This window comes from Coloeus monedula (genome assembly GCF_965178545.1).
Source record: "Coloeus monedula genome assembly, chromosome: Z".
In the NCBI taxonomy this organism is placed as follows: Eukaryota; Metazoa; Chordata; class Aves; order Passeriformes; family Corvidae; genus Coloeus; species Coloeus monedula.
The window spans coordinates 76,305,561-76,324,004 of record NC_138822.1 but is presented as its reverse complement, the minus strand read 5'-3'; the positions used below and the strand labels follow the sequence as shown (position 1 = coordinate 76,324,004).

The window sequence follows — 18,444 nt, the reverse complement described above, 5'->3', positions numbered from 1 at the left end:
CAGAATACAGTGGATTCACACAAAAGCCTCAGATTTGGCAGTATTTGAAAAAGGGGATCTGCATAATGCCCTGAAGCATCGTTCTTACAGCCCACAAAAGCCAGACATCCCAAGGGGAGCCCGATGCCAAAATTAGCTGAACTCACAGCCACATCAGTGGGGTGAAGTGGCTGTCCCGCGGCCGGTGCAGGAGGAGCTGTGCTTCCCGGCCCTTGCTTTGACACAGATGTTTTGTGTCACACTTGGGTCCACTGACAGCAGTGCAGGGGCTTTCCACTCTCTGTGCCTTCAGGGCATCCATGAGGGAATTGCTCCCACCATCAGGCTCAACCCTGCTGTCTAAGTGCAGGGTGAGGGGCTGATACCCAGCCTTGGTCCAGTTGCTGCGCTGCTGGCTCTGCATGGGCTTTCCTCCACCCAGACAGCAGCCTCAGGTCCTCTGAAGATTGCTTGTTTGAGATATGTGTAACATTAGTCCACGTAAATCACATCAAGCCCATGGTTTCCAGCGCTGCTGGCTTGGACTCTTGCAGACTGGCTCGCTGTCACTCAGCCACAAGCCGTCTAGGTTAGCTTAATGAGGAAGCCAGACTAAGATGAAATAATTAATGCAGCTGTAGGAGTCCTTGGGGAATAAGGGAGCTGGCCCAAATCTTCCTCCTCAACCAAAGCAGTCCAGGCCTTTGTGAAGGTTCAGAAATTCTCCATTTCCACTGGGTGCTGAAGGTGGGTCTGTGGTCCTTCCAGCCCAGGATGCTCCCAGGAGCTCTGTGAATCAGCTGCATAGGCATGGAGATCTGGACCGGCTCCAGGGCAGCAGCTGGGCTGGGATTGTGAGCAGGGAGCATTGTGGGGGGTCACGGGTGTTTTGGGAGGGTCAAACTCCCATGAGAGGAGCGAGGAGAATGGTGCTAGGCTCTGGAGGATACTCTGTGGCTGGGATGCTCCAGTTGGCTCTGAGAGTTGGGAGACGTGCCACAGACCTCTCACTCAGGGCTGTCCCTGCTCCAGCAGTGCAAATGGGCACTGACAAGGGGAGGCACCCGCTCCTGCTGTGGTCCTGCTGCTCAGCACGAGCCCAAATTAAAGAAGGTTTATTTAGTAAACCCATTCCAGGATAAAGCTTTTGATTTATAGGCGCCCCGATAGCGCTCCAAGGAGAACTTGTACAACTTTAACTGCATTTTCTCAGCATCACACCAGCCCAATAAAAGAGAGTTCATATGCGCTGCACAAATTCTCACTTCCAATATAAAAAAGGTTTTATGAGACTGGAAGTCTCACTGGCTCTGCAGGGCCGGGTGTATTGGCGGATACTCCGCATGACAGACCCTTGATTCCTCTTTGAGTTGTCAGACTTCAGTAGCATTTACAGCTATTTAGCTATCAAATTTTATGTGCGGCTCTGAGAGAAATGTGTCTTTTAAATACTGCTCTGTCTCATAAACAGCAGTCTGTTAAACTATGTCAACGGTACAAGCAGTTTGTGAAGTCCTTCAATGCAATCGCCTACAGGTCCGCTCGTTACCTGAGCAGCAAAGTGCTGAACAACTCACCAAGTTAATTTCTCGAGCCAGTTGTCTTGGCTGGGGATCAGCTTGCCAAGCAAAACTCGGTAATAACCACGCTCCAGCAGCCCACATTCAGGTCATGTTTTAGGTAGAGTCTCACTTGCTCGGTGCTCACTCAGACAAGTTTGTCATCTCTACTATGGTTACATCAAGAAGCCATGTGCAAGTGTGCATCCCTGATTTTCTATCCCAAAACTTTGAAGCTCAGGATCCTCTCCTTTCTACAGAAAGACCTTTCAGTCTTCTCTTTGGTCCTTCTCCTCAGAGAAGAGGCTGGAGGCAGGATATTTCCAGGGTGCTGTCCTTGACCTTGGCCATAACAAAATCCCTTCACTGCCCCTTCAAACTCCCCCCTCGTATATGCCTTTCCTGTTGCTTTCCCCCTCTGCTTTTCCCAGCCATGGTTCAGGGGAACAGCATGTACCACATTACATCTTCACCCTATTTATTTGGTGACCCAAGCTGAGCCTGTTTGTATCAGATGAGGAACAGAAGCTTTCTTGCCCTTTTTGCCGATAGTGCAATCAGACCAGCTCCAACACTGGGATATAATTTATGGACTCTGAGTTCGGAGCTGAGCCAGACATGAACTTTCAGACTCTTTTATTTCATTCCTTACTTCTTTTTTTTTTTTTTTTCTTGTTATTATTTTAGCATAAACTGGTGACTTTATGTGTGTATTTTCGAGCCTGCACCACTTGGAAGGTGCAGATGGTGTGAAGAGCCCAGGCAGTGGGCGCCTTCACCCTGAGGCGTGGGGTAATGAGCACTTGGATGCCTAATTGCTGCCGTGTGCTGCAGACTGGGAGGTTTGCTCTCCCATCGCTGCTGTTTCCGTGTGCAATGAGCCGGGGGGACGGCAAGGAAAAAAAAAAATATATATATGTGCGTGTGCAGCATGGTTATTTTCAAATATGAAATTGCACCTGCAAAAATAGAAGCCAGGAAAAGGACTGGCAAGCAGCTTGGATCTGGGAGGCGCCATGCGTGCGGAGCAGAGATGGAGACGGCGTCTCTGAGTTCCTTTCCCATGCTCGTGACGCCTGATAGTTTTAGCGGACATTGCTTTTCCTCCCGCTTGCATTTCAATTAATCATCTGCTTGTCAGCGCTCTTCTCCCCAGCTCCCCTCCCCGCCAAGTCCCGGGGAGCGGTGCGCACACATGCAAAGCGCCCATGCACGCAGGCTGCGTGCTGACGGGCTTGGCCGCTCGTTAATCACTTACTGGTGTCATGCGAGGCAGTCCCCGCAGAAGGAAGTTTGGAAAAGGGACAGACGGCCATCTCCTTGGTCTCCATTTCATCAGCGGGGTTGAGCTGAGCACAGGATCTGGCCCTGACACGTTGCAGTCCCGCGGTCTCTGTTGGTCTTCATGGTCTACGTCCTGCTCCAGGCAGAGGGCTCGTCAGAAGCGCTCACCCAGATTTTGCTTTCCAATATTTAAAACAAGCACTGAGCAGGGCCATCCCCATCAGAATTTGTGGGGGACTTCATAATATTTAATTTTTCTTGGCAATGGCATGGTCATCTGTCCAACAAGGTAAGAAATGGCCTGGGAAGTCCCTAGTTCAGAATCCTGCCCCAGGCAGGGTGAGTACTGAGTGTGAACCAGTTTACTTCACCCATTTGGGTTTTGAAAACCTCCAGGCTTAGGTCCTCCAACCTGTCTGGGTTCATCTTCCAGCAGGTGACTGTCATGAGACTATGCCTTCCTTATAGCAAGCCTGAACCTCTCCTGTTGCAGCTCTTGCAGCTCATGCCTGTTGTCTCTCATCTTCCCACCATGGAGAAAACAGCCTGTCTCCATCATCTCAGTAATCTCTAGGTAGGTGCTGTGAGGTTGCTGTTCGATCCCTCCAAAACCATCACTTTGCAGGCTGCACAAGCCCTGTTTTCTCAACCTGTCCTCATCCCCATGTGTCTCAGCGTCATCACCACCCTTCAAGGACTTGCTGGAGGTCAGCATTGCCAATCTCGTACATGAGCCCCAAAACTGGGCACAGTGCTCCAGATGTGATTTAAGGACTTTTTTTTTCCATTAAATTTTTTTTTTCCCATAGTAGATCTTGCAGACCCTGTCTAGGCATACACTTGGCATCAAATTTCCTCTCCAGTTGGGGAAGGTTCCCAAAAAAAATAAAATTAATAAAGTCTCTGTGTGTGTGCACACTTGTGTGCACACTAATTTGGTGTGATTCCTGTTTTGAAGATTCAGTAGATTTTTTTTATTAATACTTTTCACAAGTGTCTGCAAGAACTACCGTTTGAGCCCTACACAAAGGGGCTGCTCTGCTCAGAGACTCCTCTGCAACCCCAGCAGGAGCTGTGCCCTCTTCCCAAGCTGTCTTTGACTTCACTTCCACAGAGATAGTCAGATCAGATGGTTTCTTTTCCGACCCCCTCTCCTTGCCCAGGGTTTCTCCTAATTAGTGCACTGAGTTTTTTCTGCTGGGAAGAAGCTTTTTTTGGGGCTAGTCAGAATTGTTCCAGCAAGGCTGGTACACTCTGTGCTGGGAGAGCAGCTTGATGGGAATGAGGGGTGCAACCAGAACTGGGGAAAGGGAGCACAAATGATTTAGAAAAGGTTAAAGAAGACACCCTGGGCAGGCTGCAGAGCAGGAGGCAGAGGTGGGGGCTTACAGAAAGAGGGGGCTCGAGGGGAAAAAGGGAGCATTTTCTGGAGATGAGCATCCCAGTGAGAGGGCGAGAAGATGTTCGGTGTGAGGCTGGTCCTTCCAGAAGAGCTCACTGGCATGTTACAGAAAAGCAAATCCTGCTGAGACAGAAGCTGAGGGGTAAAGGGAGGGAGCCAGCAACACTGGAGGGAGATGAGGGCCCGAGCCATGCCAGTCATCCCCTTGCTGGGTCAGGCTCTGCTCTACGGCCACAGTGGAGTATTTTCAGTCCTTCTGAGTTTTGCAGAAGGGCATTAGCTAATGGATATACCCAGTGGCAAGTCCAGGATGAGCCAGCTCCACGTCCCTGGAATGGAGAGCTGGGATGTGAACTGAAACCTCTTGCTGTGCCAGGGAAGTGGAAGTCAGGCTCCCACTCTCCATCCAGGCAGCATCAGAATGGGCTCAAGCAACCAGAAAGCAGCAAAACCAGGGGTAGAAATATGTTTCCCCACATTTGCTGCTCATCTGTGGCTCTACCCTGTGGTGAGCGCAGCGAGCTGATGAGTACGCGCAGACCTGACTCTGGCTCAGTTTTTCCTTTGTTCTGCCATTGACAAATATTCAGGGATTGAAAGTGAAATACTGTGCTTTCCTCTTCCAAAGAGGAAAAAAAAAAATAAAGGGAAGGGAAGGAGCCCCTTTTGCATGCTGCACCGGCGAACCCTCGTCATCCTGTAGCAGGAGGCCAGCACACATGAATATTCCTGTGCAATATGCGCAAGTGATGAGCCCCATATGCAGGCCTTGGGAGAAATTAAATGTTTTCTACGGCATTTTCCAAAAAGCCTTTCTATCAAAGTGCTTGGTCGGGAGCCAAAAACGCCCCAGCTTTCGCGGCCCCAGCTGGTTGACACTTTTTTATTATTTTATTTTTAAATGCTGATGAATATTTTCTAATTAAAAAACAAGCCCTCCCCTAAACTGAGTCTTGCCCCAGTGGATGGAGTGGAGCCAGAGGTTGGGAGGGGGCTGGAGGCCGCTGGGGACTCCATGGCTGCTCTTGGCTGATGGTTTTCTCTTCCTACAGTGCTGGAGCTTCCAGGAAGGGTCCTGAGACAAAAGGCACACGTGGTTCACATCTGTCCTGCCACACCTGGTGGAAGACAGCCGGCCAGGCAGGGGTGGCACCTTGGTTCCTGCCTGCTGCCTGGCCCCCAAGAGAGGGGAGGAATGAGTGCAGGCTCCAGGCAGGAGGTTTGAAGCACACCAACCTCCTGGGATGGGGATCACTGGGGTGCAGCTAGGCAAAGGGATTTCCAAGTCAAATTTGGCATTGCAAGGGCTGTCCTTCATACACTGGCTGCTTTGCCTGCAAAGGTGAGAAGGAGCAAAGCCATGGTGTCATTTTAGGGGTGGAAGAGATGGGGCAGTTGCTGGAGGGAGAGGGAGCCTGAGGAGAGGCAGATGCACAGGATGAGACTTGATACCGGTACTTGTCTTGAGCACAGGATCAAAATGTCCCAATAGTTTTAAGGCATATGAACTTGGTGCATAGCTGGAGAGGGGCTGACCTGACAGGGGCATAAAAGAGAGATAGGCACCGGTTCTGTGGCCTGGAAGGACAGGAGGGCCCTGAGAGCCCAGAGAGAGCCTGGCTGGTGGGGCAGGGTGATTGTGTAGGGAGTGTGGGACCGAGCAAGAGGAGTATCAAGCACTCCCCTGCTTACTCCTGGAGTCTGGTAGAATGGCCACCTCCAGACCCACAGCCCCTAGAACTGCCGTAGGGTGAAGATAGGCCTGGATCTGTGTTCCTTGAATGTGAGTCTTCATGGCAGATCCCAGAGGCCAATGCATTCATATTTAGTGTTTGGCTTTGGGGGTTTACTAGTGGAAAAAGTGCCTTGCTGCAGGAATACTGGCAGCAGGATGAAGAAGAAGGCTTCTGGGATCTTGCCAAGTGGGACCTCTCCCAGCTGAGTTGTTTTTCTCCTATATGGCCAGGTTGGCTTCAGACTGCTTTCAGTGTTGGTAGGTAGGAAAGTGATAGTGTGTCCACCTTGGGTGCTGTATCCCATAAACAACAGGAAAGAAAAAAAGAAAGGAACTGCATGGTTTGACACCCCTAGATCAGTTCTGGGGCTTGGTACCACTGTACGCATCTTCCCTCCCTTGCAGGGCTGAAAACAAATTGGATTTTAATCCAACCTCTTCTTTATTGAGTAGTCATTTAATTCTGCTGGCTTTACATGGCAAAATCTTCCTCCAAGTGTACATCCTCTTGGCTTTGGTTTTTTGGGAAGAGGCTGAGACTCAAATACAGTTTCACACACGCCTCACCTGCCAGTGGCAACACGCAGCGATGCTGGGCTTGCCAGAGCCATGCTTGGAGGGAATTCTCTTTTCCAAAAGGGTGTTTTGCTTCCCCCATCACCATCAAGCCCAGCACACCACCCCAGCACATGTCTCAGTGCATCCTCCTCTCTGTCCCAGTGAAACTGCTTCCCTGATATCAGACAGGGAATACACCCTAACAAACATTTTAATTTAAGAGCTGTTAAAGCCCGGGGGCAGCAGGAGGTCACAGTCTGCACACACAGATGGTGTTTTGTCCTTGATAATTAAACTTTCCTGTAGTTTTGGGTGAGACATTTTCTTGACTTTTATTCGGCACAGCTGCATCTAGCCAACTCCATTTCTCCCTCCTCATCCTCTGCTCACCCTCAGCAAACACTGTCTGCAAGGTCTGGGGCTGGATCCTAGGGAGGTCAAGGATCCCCAGGGGTTTTCAGAGGGGTCCTCAGCAGCCCCTTGGTCTCACCCCACAAATTCTGCTGGCTCCAGGCTGTGGCAGTCAGAGACCCTCAATGGGGCACCACTTGGAGGCCAGGGGAGGAGAGCCAGCCTGGGGCTTTGGGGTGCCCACAGCCCATTTAAGCAATGCTGTTTCTGCCTCCCATGGCTGCTTTTCCCCTTCCACCAGCTGCATCCAGGCAATGCCAAGCTGATAGGGGGCAAGGGGGCAGGGGCCAGTGAGGTCCTGCTGCAGACTGAGGCAGCAGTGGTGCCAAGACAGCTGCTGCCATGTGGTGAGGCTTGGCCTGTGAGTAGGGCCATTTGGGGGGTCCGAGCAAAAAGATGTCACTTCTATCCACTGCTTTCCCAGGAGGGTGTTTGCAAGCAGAAGAGGGCAGGCACATCACCCCAGTCCCACTGCCAGCCTTAGGCTCAGTTCTGGGGCAGACCCCTGAGCCTACCAAAGAGGCTGCTGGCAGCAGAAAGCCCCCTTCCAGCATCACTGGACAACATGGGCTGCTCTCACTGAAGGGTGGGATTAGTTCCTCCCTTCAGTGCCACCCTTTTCACTTGTCATCAGGGTATTACAGAAAACCCACATGCCTCCGTTTTTCCCCCTCAGTTGCCCGCTTCCAGAACTGGGTGCTTCTGTGACGTAGGGACACAGATCCCAGAAGGCTGCATGGGACATGCTGGGCACCTGTGAAACCACCTGGGGTGAGTGGGGTGATGAAACTGGATGGAACTGGATGAATCAATGACCACCAAACCCCATCTGTCTGCGATTCTCTCCAGTCTGCTTTTTCCTGGCCAGGTTTTGAGCAGCATTCTTGCAGTGAGGAAGGAGGCAGGGGGCAGCCCATATGCAGCTGGAGGACAAATGTCCTCACTGTCACATCTATCCTGGCTGCCTGCACTGGCCTGTGTCCCCACAGCAGCTTGTGGGCCAGTGATCCCAGGCCACTTGGTGGTCTGAAGGCATTAGAGGCATTAGTGGGGACACCAGCAGCTCCTGTGGAACGTGGACAGGGAAGGGCAGCAAGCAGGGACCCGTGGGGACCACACAGTTCCCAGCATCCTGAGCCCCTGTCTGCCTCCAACAGTGTTTGCTGCTCTCCCTGGGCCTTGGAAGCTGCCTGGGTCCTGCCTACCCCATCTTCCTGCCAACTTGTGCTGCAGGCATGGAGGAGAGATGAAACAAAGCAACACAAGCCATAGTCACCATCCCTGGAGGTATTTAAAATACATGTGAATATGGCACTTAGGAACAGGGCTTAGTGGTGGACTTGGCAGTCTTAGGTTTACTGTTGGACTCGATGAGGTTTTTGTCCAACCTAAATGATGGATTTTATGATTGCATGATCCTGAGGCGTCTCTGGGGAGGCAGCATCAGAGTCACTGGAGTGGCTTCCTCTGTGCCAACAGCTTAAAAAAAAAAAAAAGAAAGCCCAAACAAAAAGCCAAGCTAAAATTAAAATGCCCAAGAAGCTCTGTATAACTGGGTGTTCCATCGCTTACTCTCACAGTGCTGCTAAGCCCTTCCCTCTTCTTCCCTCCTTGGACAAGACATCTGCCAAGGTCTCTTCCAATGCTCCTCACTCCAATCCTGCTCATGTCCCTGAGCCCCTGCAACACAACTTCAGGCTCTCATCCTCCTCTAGCTCTGTCTCAGCATGCTGGCAAAAAGCAAACCTGTCCTGCTTTTTGAGCAGCAATGCTGTGGCCTCAGTCCTTGGATGCCTGTGATTCAGGAATGAGCTGTAGCTCTCCCTGGCCTGGGGACATCACCACCAGGAAGTTTATTGGGGCCAAGCCAGCATGGCCCTGCCTGCACTGGAGGAAGGGGGTCCTGCAGGGTGCCAGCAGCTGGGTTGGGATGGCAGCTGGCACTTTTTCCCTGGTTGCCCCTGTGCTTCCACAGCAGCACCGTGCTCTTCACCTCACATAACCCCAATGCCACGGAGCTCAGACACAGTGCCCACACTGTGTCCAGCCCCTTGCATGGGAGCTGCAGCGAATAGACCTCCAGAGGAGCAAGACTGGGCTAGCAAGAGATGCAGTCTTCATGTTTCAAGCAAAGCCCTGTGGAACCTGTGTCTGCAGGTGCTACTGAGTGGGATGCTAAAGCTGCTGTGGCCAGACATACCCCAAAAATCCCTCCTAGCAGTAACCATGGGAAACACCATGCTCCTCTATGCCATGTTTGCTGTGTAGTGGGCATCCAGCTGATAGAAGAAATCTGGACAAGCCCTGTCTGTCCTCCTTTTCCTGTTTGTTTTGCTCAGGATAGCACATGACTATGCCACAGTCCAGAGTTTAATAGGATGCTTCTCTCTGCCCTGGAGCTTTGCATCTGCAGGGATGTTGGGGATTACATAAAGCAGGCTTGCTACAGTCTCCCCAAGGCAGAAAGCAGGGTTGTTAGCAAAGTCCTAGGGGGACTGAAGGGCAATGCAGCCCCGCAGACAAAAATAAGAAATGTTGACAGCATTTGTCTGGAAAGCACAAACCAAACCTGGCATAAGACAGCAGGACCTTCCTAAATTATTTGGGGTTGTTTGCTCAGTTTATGTGAGTTTGGTTTTGATTTTGTGGAGTTGTTTAGGTTTTGTTCCACATCATTAATATTCTGTTTTTGTGGGTGGAGGCTGAGAATCGAAGTGCTGAAAACCAGCATGACACCAAGAGCTCCATCCCACAGTAACCACAGCCTGGAGATGCAGAATGAGCAGGATCTGCTCCCAAGTACGCCCATCTTAGGTGATTTCTCCAGCTTCCAGAGAGGAGTACTGGGAAGCACCTGAACCACAAGCATCACCCATCTCCAGTCTCTCTCCCTTCTCTGTCTGATCTCTTCTGTCTGTCCCTGACACGGCACCATCTATGGAGAAACACTGCTCAGGACCTCATTTTAATGGAGGCTCCAGACAAAAAGCGCTGGTTCTGGCAGTTCTTTAATAGAAGCAAAGATACGATTGATTCCTGCAATCTCTCTCTGCAGGAGCCAGGAAATGCTCAGTGCAGAGGAAAGTTGAGTAAAAAGAGAGGGAAAATTACATTTCCCATTGTTGGTCTGAGCTTTCCTGCATCTCAGAGGCTGGCCAGGGGTGGCTGTGGGCTGTGGAGGAGTGGAGTTTGGGTATGGCAACTCAGCTGACCTTCCTGCCCAGGTGGCACTCGTGTCCCTGAGGAACAGTCCTGGGACAATGTTCCTCCTCTGCCATGGGATTCAAGCCCCCTCCTGCCCTGCTGTGCCTCCTCACAGTAGCACTGTTGAGGACGTGCAATGCTTTATTAGTATGCTGCTCTTTGCATTGGCTTTTATCACTGCTGGAGCAGATGGCTGGTCTTGGACTGCTGCCCTCCACTTGCAGAAAAACTGGTTCACATGGTGGGAGGTGTGAGGACAGGTATGGGCTGTGGGAAACATCCCCCATCAAGGCTCCATGCAGGAACAGGGAATGGGCAGCAGTACTGCCCTGCAATGGATGCGGCACCGGGGGCTGTTGCTGGGCAGGGTCACTGGAGAGGTTACCATCGATTGTACCTGTCCCATGCTCTCCTGACATCGTGCTCCTGCCTGTCCTCAGGCCACGGAGGAATCATAGCACCCCAGTGTGTCCCTTGTCCTGCCAGGGACAGGGGTGGACTGGACTGCACTGCCCTGATGCTTTAGGGCACCAATTTGAAGAGCAGCAAGGCATGGTTTGAGAGATCCCCACCTTGCTCCTGGAGCAGGAATCCCGCAGCCCCTGGAGCTCCAGGGTGATGACCTTACTCCTGGGACTCTCAGCACCCTGCTGGTCTTTCTACAGCTCCCTGCCCCAGTGGGAGCATGTTGCCATGATCCACAGAAGCAACAAATTACCTGTCCTGGGTGCCAACCTGCCAGTTTGGCAGATTCTCAAACAGCCTGAGCTTTCTCATGGGTTCTTCCTCCCCAGACCATCTCAGCTACCCCTGGAACTCCTAAACTGTGCATTACCCCTTGCAAAGTAGCTCTGATTTCATCTGGGCTTCCAAAGAGCTGCTTTCTTCATCCCCATGGATATGGGGAGCAGCTTTGCTAATTGCTTTTAACACAGAGACACCCTGCCAGTGGCATCCAGGGAAGATGGAGCAACCTCCAGCTGGTATGTTGGAGCCAAGAGCTCTGCAAGTCCACAGCTGCCTTCAGGGGCACACCTTCAACCAAAGCAGCTGGGACATTTTGTAAGGACCATCCTTCCACCATTTGTCCATCTTTTAGACCACAAGGGCAGGAGGGTCTGCGCAGCCACCCAGGGGTCCAGCAGTGCTCGCTGGGATGCTAGAGGCTCAGTGATAAAGGAGCTCTGCTGTGGGGTGCTCCTTCTTCCAGGGTATCCTCTTCCTTGGGGTCTCCACTTCATTACCAGAAAGGGAGGAGGTGGAGGGAGGAAAGTCATGGTCCATGACAGCCAGGAGTGAATTAATTTCAGCTGGCCCTAGTCATCCCTGTGGCACTCATGGTCCAGCAGGGCAGTGCTAATTGCTCTATTGACAGTGGGGGTTTAAATTAGATTTAAGAAAGCTTTTCAAGCACTGGGCATTCTGTCTCTGAAGATAAGGCTTTCTGATAGCACGTATGAAGGAGATGATGAAGTCCCTCTTTTCTCTTTTCCTCTTAAGCAGCAAAGAGGAGTTTAGTGCTGACAGGGCACTGTAAGGCCAGAAGGTTTTACAGCTGTTAGCAAGTGTCTGACATTAAGTGACAACTATTTTTTCCTCTCCTTTCCCTCGCCTTGCTGCCAGGGATGATCTGAAAGGAGGAGACAACACTCAGTGCTTTTGGGTGCCCAAGCACTGCTGCCCACAAGTGGTGCAATCCCTGGGAAGCCAGGGCTGGAGGGTGTCCTGCCGGCTGCAGTGCTTCACTGCTCATACCAGCATCACACCCTGCCCTTGGGGAGGGATGGCTTCCCGTGGGAGGCACCCTGGATCCCCGGGGCTGGGGGAAGCTGTGTTGGGATCTCTAGCAAAGGCCTACACTGAGGAGTCGAGAGTGGCTTTGGTAAGGGTGTTGTTTCTCCTTCAGTAACGCTGGGGCCCAGGAGGTGCCTGCTGTGAGTGCGGGGGCACTGTAATGGCTACATTCGGCATCTGCACTACAGGCACAGCACCACACCCCAGGAAGAGGCAGGCTGTGACCTGTCCTGCAGGGTAGGTGGGCTGCAGTGTCTTCAGTCAGCATCTGCACTCCAGGTGTTCAGTACCACCTTATAGCCAGTGCCTGTGGTACAGGTGTGCAGTACCACCCACGCTCGGCATCTGCTGTACAGGTGTACCCCAGCATGCGCAGTGGGTGTCTGCAGTACAGGCAAACTGTAGCAGCTACAGCCAGTGTCTGCAGCACAGGTGTCTCCATCCACAGCCCATGCCTGCAGCAGAGGTTGTGCCACAGCATCGACAGTTGCTGTGGGCAGAGCACTCACACCGTGGTGCCTGCCACAGACGCCTGCAGGACAGGTGCTGCAAAGCTCCTTTGGAAGGCTCTGGGCAAGGCTGCAGGAGAAGGAAATGACTAAACAGAGTTTGTTTTCCCCCAGTTCACCACTTCAGAGCCAGACCCCACAACAGCACCTGGTGGGGAATTGCTTGATGGAAGACTTTGTCATGGAAACACTAGGTTTTGAAACTACCACTTTTCTTTCATGGCAGCCACACACTTCTAGAATGAGATTTTATTTATTTATCATTGCTGAGAGCAGCCTGTGGCAGGTGAAAGTTGTGGCGGGAGACTGAGATGCAGCCCACATCCCTCGCTAGCCAGGGACAAACCTGCCCTGGAGCTGCTGTTTCCAGGTGCCAGTTGGTACCCCATGACCAAAGCTTTGGAGATTATACAAAGGGACAGCTGGAACGGATCCATCCCTTTGCCTGCTCAAAAGAGGACACTGGGACTGTTCAGTAGAAAGTGTCATCCTACTTTTTTGCCTGGATACACAATCCCCTTCACTCCTGCTGTGCCCCCATGGCACTGTCCTCACCCCATCACACCACAACAGCTAATGTCACATTGCTGTGCACCTTCAGTCCTGATCCAGCTCAGGAAACACATGACTGGAAACATGTTTTGGTTTAGGCTGAGAGCTGCTGGAGGGGACCTTATTCATTTCTATGTTGAGTTGTCTTCTGCTGCGAGTGACCATGACTGATGCCCTCGCTACCCTTGGTGTAGAGGACAAGGCAGGGAAAGATCAGCTATTTGCTCTCTCCCAAAACAGGAAGCTGGGGACAGGGAGGATGGCTCCAGAGCTGCTGGTCCACCACTTCATGTGTTCCCTCACCCCTCTTCCTTCTGCCCAGGCTCCTCTCTCCTCTCCACCTCCAAGAAATTATTCATTACAGGGGGAAAATCTACCTTTCATGCACAAGATTGAGTTTCCCACTGTTGGCTTCTCTGTATAATATATGTGGTTCCCCTCCATCACCTGTGAACTGCTCCCTGCTGGCACAGGACATAGCTCAGGAATCTGCACACCTGGTGAGCTGCTGCTCACTGGCCTGTGCACTCCGAATGCTGGGGTGCTGGCTTTTGCTAGAGAAATAGTTAAGTGAGCAAATACAGCAGCAGAAATTTGCATTAGAAGCATCTGCAGAAATTGTGAAAGTTTTTTATGTGCTTGGGGAAAAAAAAATCAACATGGCTTTGGGCAAAACAGTCAAACAAAGTAAACACTGCATGGAAAATTGCAATTCAAGTGAGAAAAAGTTGGTTTTCTGGCTAGATTTTTTGTACTAAAATAGCTCTGCTACTGCCTGGTCACAGAACTCATCTCTAAGAAGAAATGAGGTTTTCCAGGATGAGAGCAGCTGAGTGGTGAATTCTCTGTGCTGTCACTGGAAGCCTCTGCCTGTGTCCTGGTCATGCCACAGAATCCCCAGGGATCTTACCTGGGTCCTTCTGCTCTCTCCTACTCCACCTGTATCCCTTGAGACAGTCAGTGTTTCAGGACAGGAACCATTCCTTGCCACACAACTGTGTCTGTTTCGATGCTGGCCCAGTCACATGGGCAGGAGCAGCAGCAATTATTTTAAGAGCTGATAAGATGAGGGAGGAGCAGTGGGGGGGGGCCAGCAGGTGGCTTTGCTCCCTGGCAGGGCCGGGAGGTAGAGCATGAGGGTTGGTGATGGTATTTGCACTGAGACAAGCCAAAGGCTACATCGAGATCTCACACTTTCTGAAAAGCTGGCTGGTTGCTGGGGGGTCCTGTCCTGCTTCCTGTCATTGTCACTGTCCCCAGAAATGGGATGGCTGCACTAGCTGGGGATATCTGGACTGTGGTGAAGGGAGGCTCTGGCCCCTGTTTCCTTGCCTGCTTCAATTCCTGGTGCCACCCATCAGCTTCCAGAGCTGTAGGAAGGGAATATTCAGTGGAAAGTAAATTTGGGAGTAAATAGGGAGAGTTGGCTCCTGGTTTGCAGGTGGTTTCCAAGCTGCTCAGTGCCTCAGGTTCCAGCTATCACCCACTCCCCAAGCTGCCCCTTGTGATGGCAGCTGGAGCACAGGTGGGGTGGCTGCTGGGGGGCCATGCTGCAGGCACAGAGGGGATGCATGGAAAAGGCAGTGGAGAGCAGGCACAAGAGGAGCAGGAGGGAAGAAACAGAGGGAGTGATAAGGATGTTGTAATCAGCACTTAGCGCTCCTCGCCCAGAGCTTCCAGAGGAAGGTCACCTTCATTATCTCTGCTTTACAGATGGGGGAAACTGAGGCACAGGGGAGGCAGTTAGAGTGATTTGCTCAAGGTGACTTGTGAGGGCTGGCAGCAGGGTCTGGGGCTTGCATGTCTCTGCAGCACCAGCACACTGGGAATGGCTCTTGCTGCCAGCCCTTCGAGCCCAAACCCAGCACCCAAAAATCAGTAGTGAAGGCTGTGGGTCCCTTCTCTGCCCATCTCCAGGCTCGTCCTCTTCAGACCCACTATCTCCCCCAGCACCCCTGCCCCTGAGAGGCATTTGAGATCAGGCTGGTCCAGCTGCACCCCAAAATCTGCTCATGAAATCCCACCCAGCTGCTCTTGCCTTCCCCTCCAGCCCTGCAAAGGCTTGCTGTGAACCAGAGGCCATCTGGGTTCCTGCAACAGTCGTGTTGGGTAATGGAATATGTTTTGCTGGATTTTTTTTCTCTTGCCAATAGAGCTCCCCCTTTATTTAGGTTTAAATGGATGCCATCTGGCTAATGAGCCCATACTCATGTTCTAGATTAAAAGGCAATCCTGTGCACGTTACTGATACAGCACTGGAGATTAGGGAGGTTTAAATGGTTTTGAAGGTGGAATTTGCTTTTCATGCATGGTGCTATTTACCTCCTGGTGGGTGGGCCCGCATCCCCATGGCTGTCCCCAGCAGCTCCCTCCTGGCTCTGGTCTCCTCTACCAGCCCTGGCTGCAAGAAAATGAGAGACTGAGCATCTCCAGCCTGGCAGGGCTGTGCAGGGTATCCTTGTAGGTTTTGCTGCCATTTGTCCACCCTTGGAGGGGCTTTTTGGTGCAGGGAGGATGTCTTCATTACATGCTTTCTTAGCTGTAACCCCCTCCACACCTCCCTGCACCACAGCATCCCCTGGGACATGGCACAGCTCACCAGGATGGAGTAGCCTCTGCCCCTCTCCCAGCCCAGAGAGGGGGGGGGACAGCTGTGGCCCATCAAGATATTGATGGCAGGTGGCTGAGGCTGAGGTCTGTGCTGAGATCAACATCTTGCGTGTCCTAAACACCACCTGCTGCTGTGAACTACCTGGGTGTGCTCCCATCGCCTCAAAACCCCTCTGCAACCCACTTGCAGGCAGTGCTGGCTCCTAGGAGGATGCTGCATCTGCCAAGGAGAGCCTGGCACCAGGGGCTGGCTTTCCTAAGGAAAATGTTGAAAATGAGATGGGGAAGATAGAACATCTGTGCAAGGCATATCATCACCTCCAGGCACCTCCCGTGGAAAGGGCCACAGGCTATCGAGTGATGAAGCGTGCGCCAGCAAAATGCCTCATTTTGCAGTGAATTTCCCCGTGGCTGCGACGGAGTTGGTTTTACAGTCATCTCCTGCAGTCCCACCGCTGAGGGCTCTCAGCACTGGGGGCAAGCCCTGACTGCTCCTGCCTGTGTTTGCTTCCACAGATGGCTAACCCTGTCCCGTCAGCCTGCTGCGTGGTGCTCGCCGTGGTGGTGGTGGTGTACGCCCAGAGGCACAGCCAGCAGGGTGAGTCCTTCACGCCTCCCAGGCCTTGGGGGTCCTGAGAAATGGGAATGCTGCTCCTCCAGCCTCTCTCCTGGGGGCAGCTGGGAGCGCCCTCCAGGTGTGCCTGATACTGCTTCTGTGCATGTTATCACTTCTCTCCATGACAAGTGTCCCCTCCACGCCATCACTGTGGGGTTTGGGCACCCTGTATCTCCCTCTGCTGATGCCCCTTGCCCTGCCCACACCTCTGTGTGTCCCTACTGCCAGGACACTGCTTTGGATGCCTTCCCCCACTCTTTTGTGCCCTATGCAGCCCACCCATGAAGGGATAAGAGTTGGGAGGAAGCATCAGTCTGACAGCTCTGAACTCCAACCACCCCTGACAGCTCCATGATGCCCTGCCCCAGGACAATCATGGATGATGCTTCATCCTGCTCTCACTTCCTTGGGATGACTTAATCCCCACTGCCATCACGTATCTGGACCCACCACTAGCTCACATCTCTCCAGGTTGGCAGAGGATTCAGGGCTTATTTTAGTGGTGGCTTTAGAGAGATTACATTTTAAAGTCATTGGTGGCATTGGGAGCTGGAGGGCCCCACATGATCTTGGGTCTAGGCAGGAGCAGGAAGGTCTTCAGGGATGGTTGCATCTTGCTGTGGAGTCCAGCCCTGCGAAAATGGGACAAAATGGGGAACCTCCAGCATTCACTGCTTTTCCTGGCAGTCAGCCTGTCTGTAGTTGCTTTTAGAGGATCTTAGAGGGGGATTTTGCTAATGAACTCCAGTAAAGACATCTATGGGCTCTGTGAAATTGACGAACCCAGCCAGAGTGCCCTGCTGAGCTGCCCTAAATCCAGTTGGGTGGGTTTACATTGCCAGAAGCTGCCAGGTTGGACACAAAGCAGCCAGGGTTTGGCAGCACATCCACATTGTGTGGGGCCAGCCACCCTCTGGACATGGAAGGAGCTTGCTGGCTGGTGCTGCAGGAGGATCCACTACCCCTTCCCAGGGAGCCTGCTCAAAGCATTTGGGTGCTGAGCTGTGTGCTGCTTGTGGTGGTGTGATGCTTCCTGCAGAGAAGCAAAGCTGCTCAGTCCTGCTGTGCTTGTAGGACCACTACCTGGGAAGCTTTGAAGGACCCAGCAATAGGACTTGCAGAGCATCCTTTGGACGCACCATGCTGCTTCCTGCTATGCTGTAGGAACTGTAGCCCAGACCTGTTGCACAGGGAGATGCACAAAACACAGAAGTGCCAGGTACCTCAGGGTTGCACACACTTGTGTTGTCTAGACAGAAACAAATGCTGCTCCTCACCAGTAAGCAGGACCACGCATTTTGCCACTGACAGCTGGTGCAGAGCTGCAGCGACTGTCACCTTCTGCTCTGTGCTCCAGTAGGATTCAGGGGTTTGGCAGCATAGCCTCCCATGTCCTCATGTCCCTCCTGTTTCCCTTGCCTGCCTGTGTCCGGGAGGGAGGTGTCTGGGTCACCAGCTCAAAACTGAAGCTGCTGAGGCCTGTGTGCATCAACAAGTGCCTCAACAGGGTGTGAGAAGTGAGGCAGGGATCTTCCCATCTGCAGGAGCTTCACTGGGGGACAAAAAAGGACACAGGGTCAGAAAAAGGGTTACAAGAGCTGGAGGAAGGCTAATAGGGCACTTTCAGGACTGTCCTCAATCTGTTCCCCAGAGGAACTGCGTGTCCCTCCTGGGCACTTCTCAGAAACACCGAGGTATGCTCTGCTCTCCTGCCCACCCCACCGTGCCTGGCTTAGGGAGGCTGCATGCAGGCAGGTGAAGCTGGGGAGTGTCTACCCCACACTGGAGACCCAAAGCTTGTGCCCTGTCCTGCACCTGCCCTGCTGCAGCCTCTCCTCGCCAGCCAACCCCAGAGCTCATCCCCCACCAGCAGGGCACTCGGGCTGGAAAAGCACAGCAGGAATGGGGTGGGAGGATGGATTAATCCCACTGGTGGCCGGGACCCGGGGGAGTGGGGGGAAGATGCTGGCATAGAGTCCATTTATCATGCACTTGAGGCACGTTTGACTTTAATAGCTCATGAAGCACTTTAAGAGATGCATTAGCACTGAATACTTGAGTGAGGAGGATGTGACAAGCTGTTAAGTGAGCATGAGCACAACGGAGAGAGCCTGGCCACCCTCTCCTGGCTCTCATATGCACCCTGGTGATTACTGGAGCATCCTGCAAAGTGCCACATGAATTAATAAAAGCAGCATCAGCCTTGGTAAAGGTGAGGCTGCTCATGTATT

At 52.4% G+C, this 18,444-nt stretch overlaps 1 protein-coding gene across 1 annotated transcript in view; it reads left to right on the top strand.

The window, feature by feature from the left end:
- Nucleotides 1–16,113: 16,113 nt before the first annotated feature.
- CNTFR (ciliary neurotrophic factor receptor) overlaps nucleotides 16,114–18,444 on the top strand; it is a gene marked incomplete at both ends in the record, with an annotated part of 81,971 nt that continues 79,640 nt past the window's right edge. Inside the window, one exon of the mRNA XM_082301557.1 lies at nucleotides 16,114–16,195. Coding sequence (XP_082157683.1) covers nucleotides 16,114–16,195 — 82 coding nt within the window. The remainder of the gene's footprint in view (nucleotides 16,196–18,444) is intronic.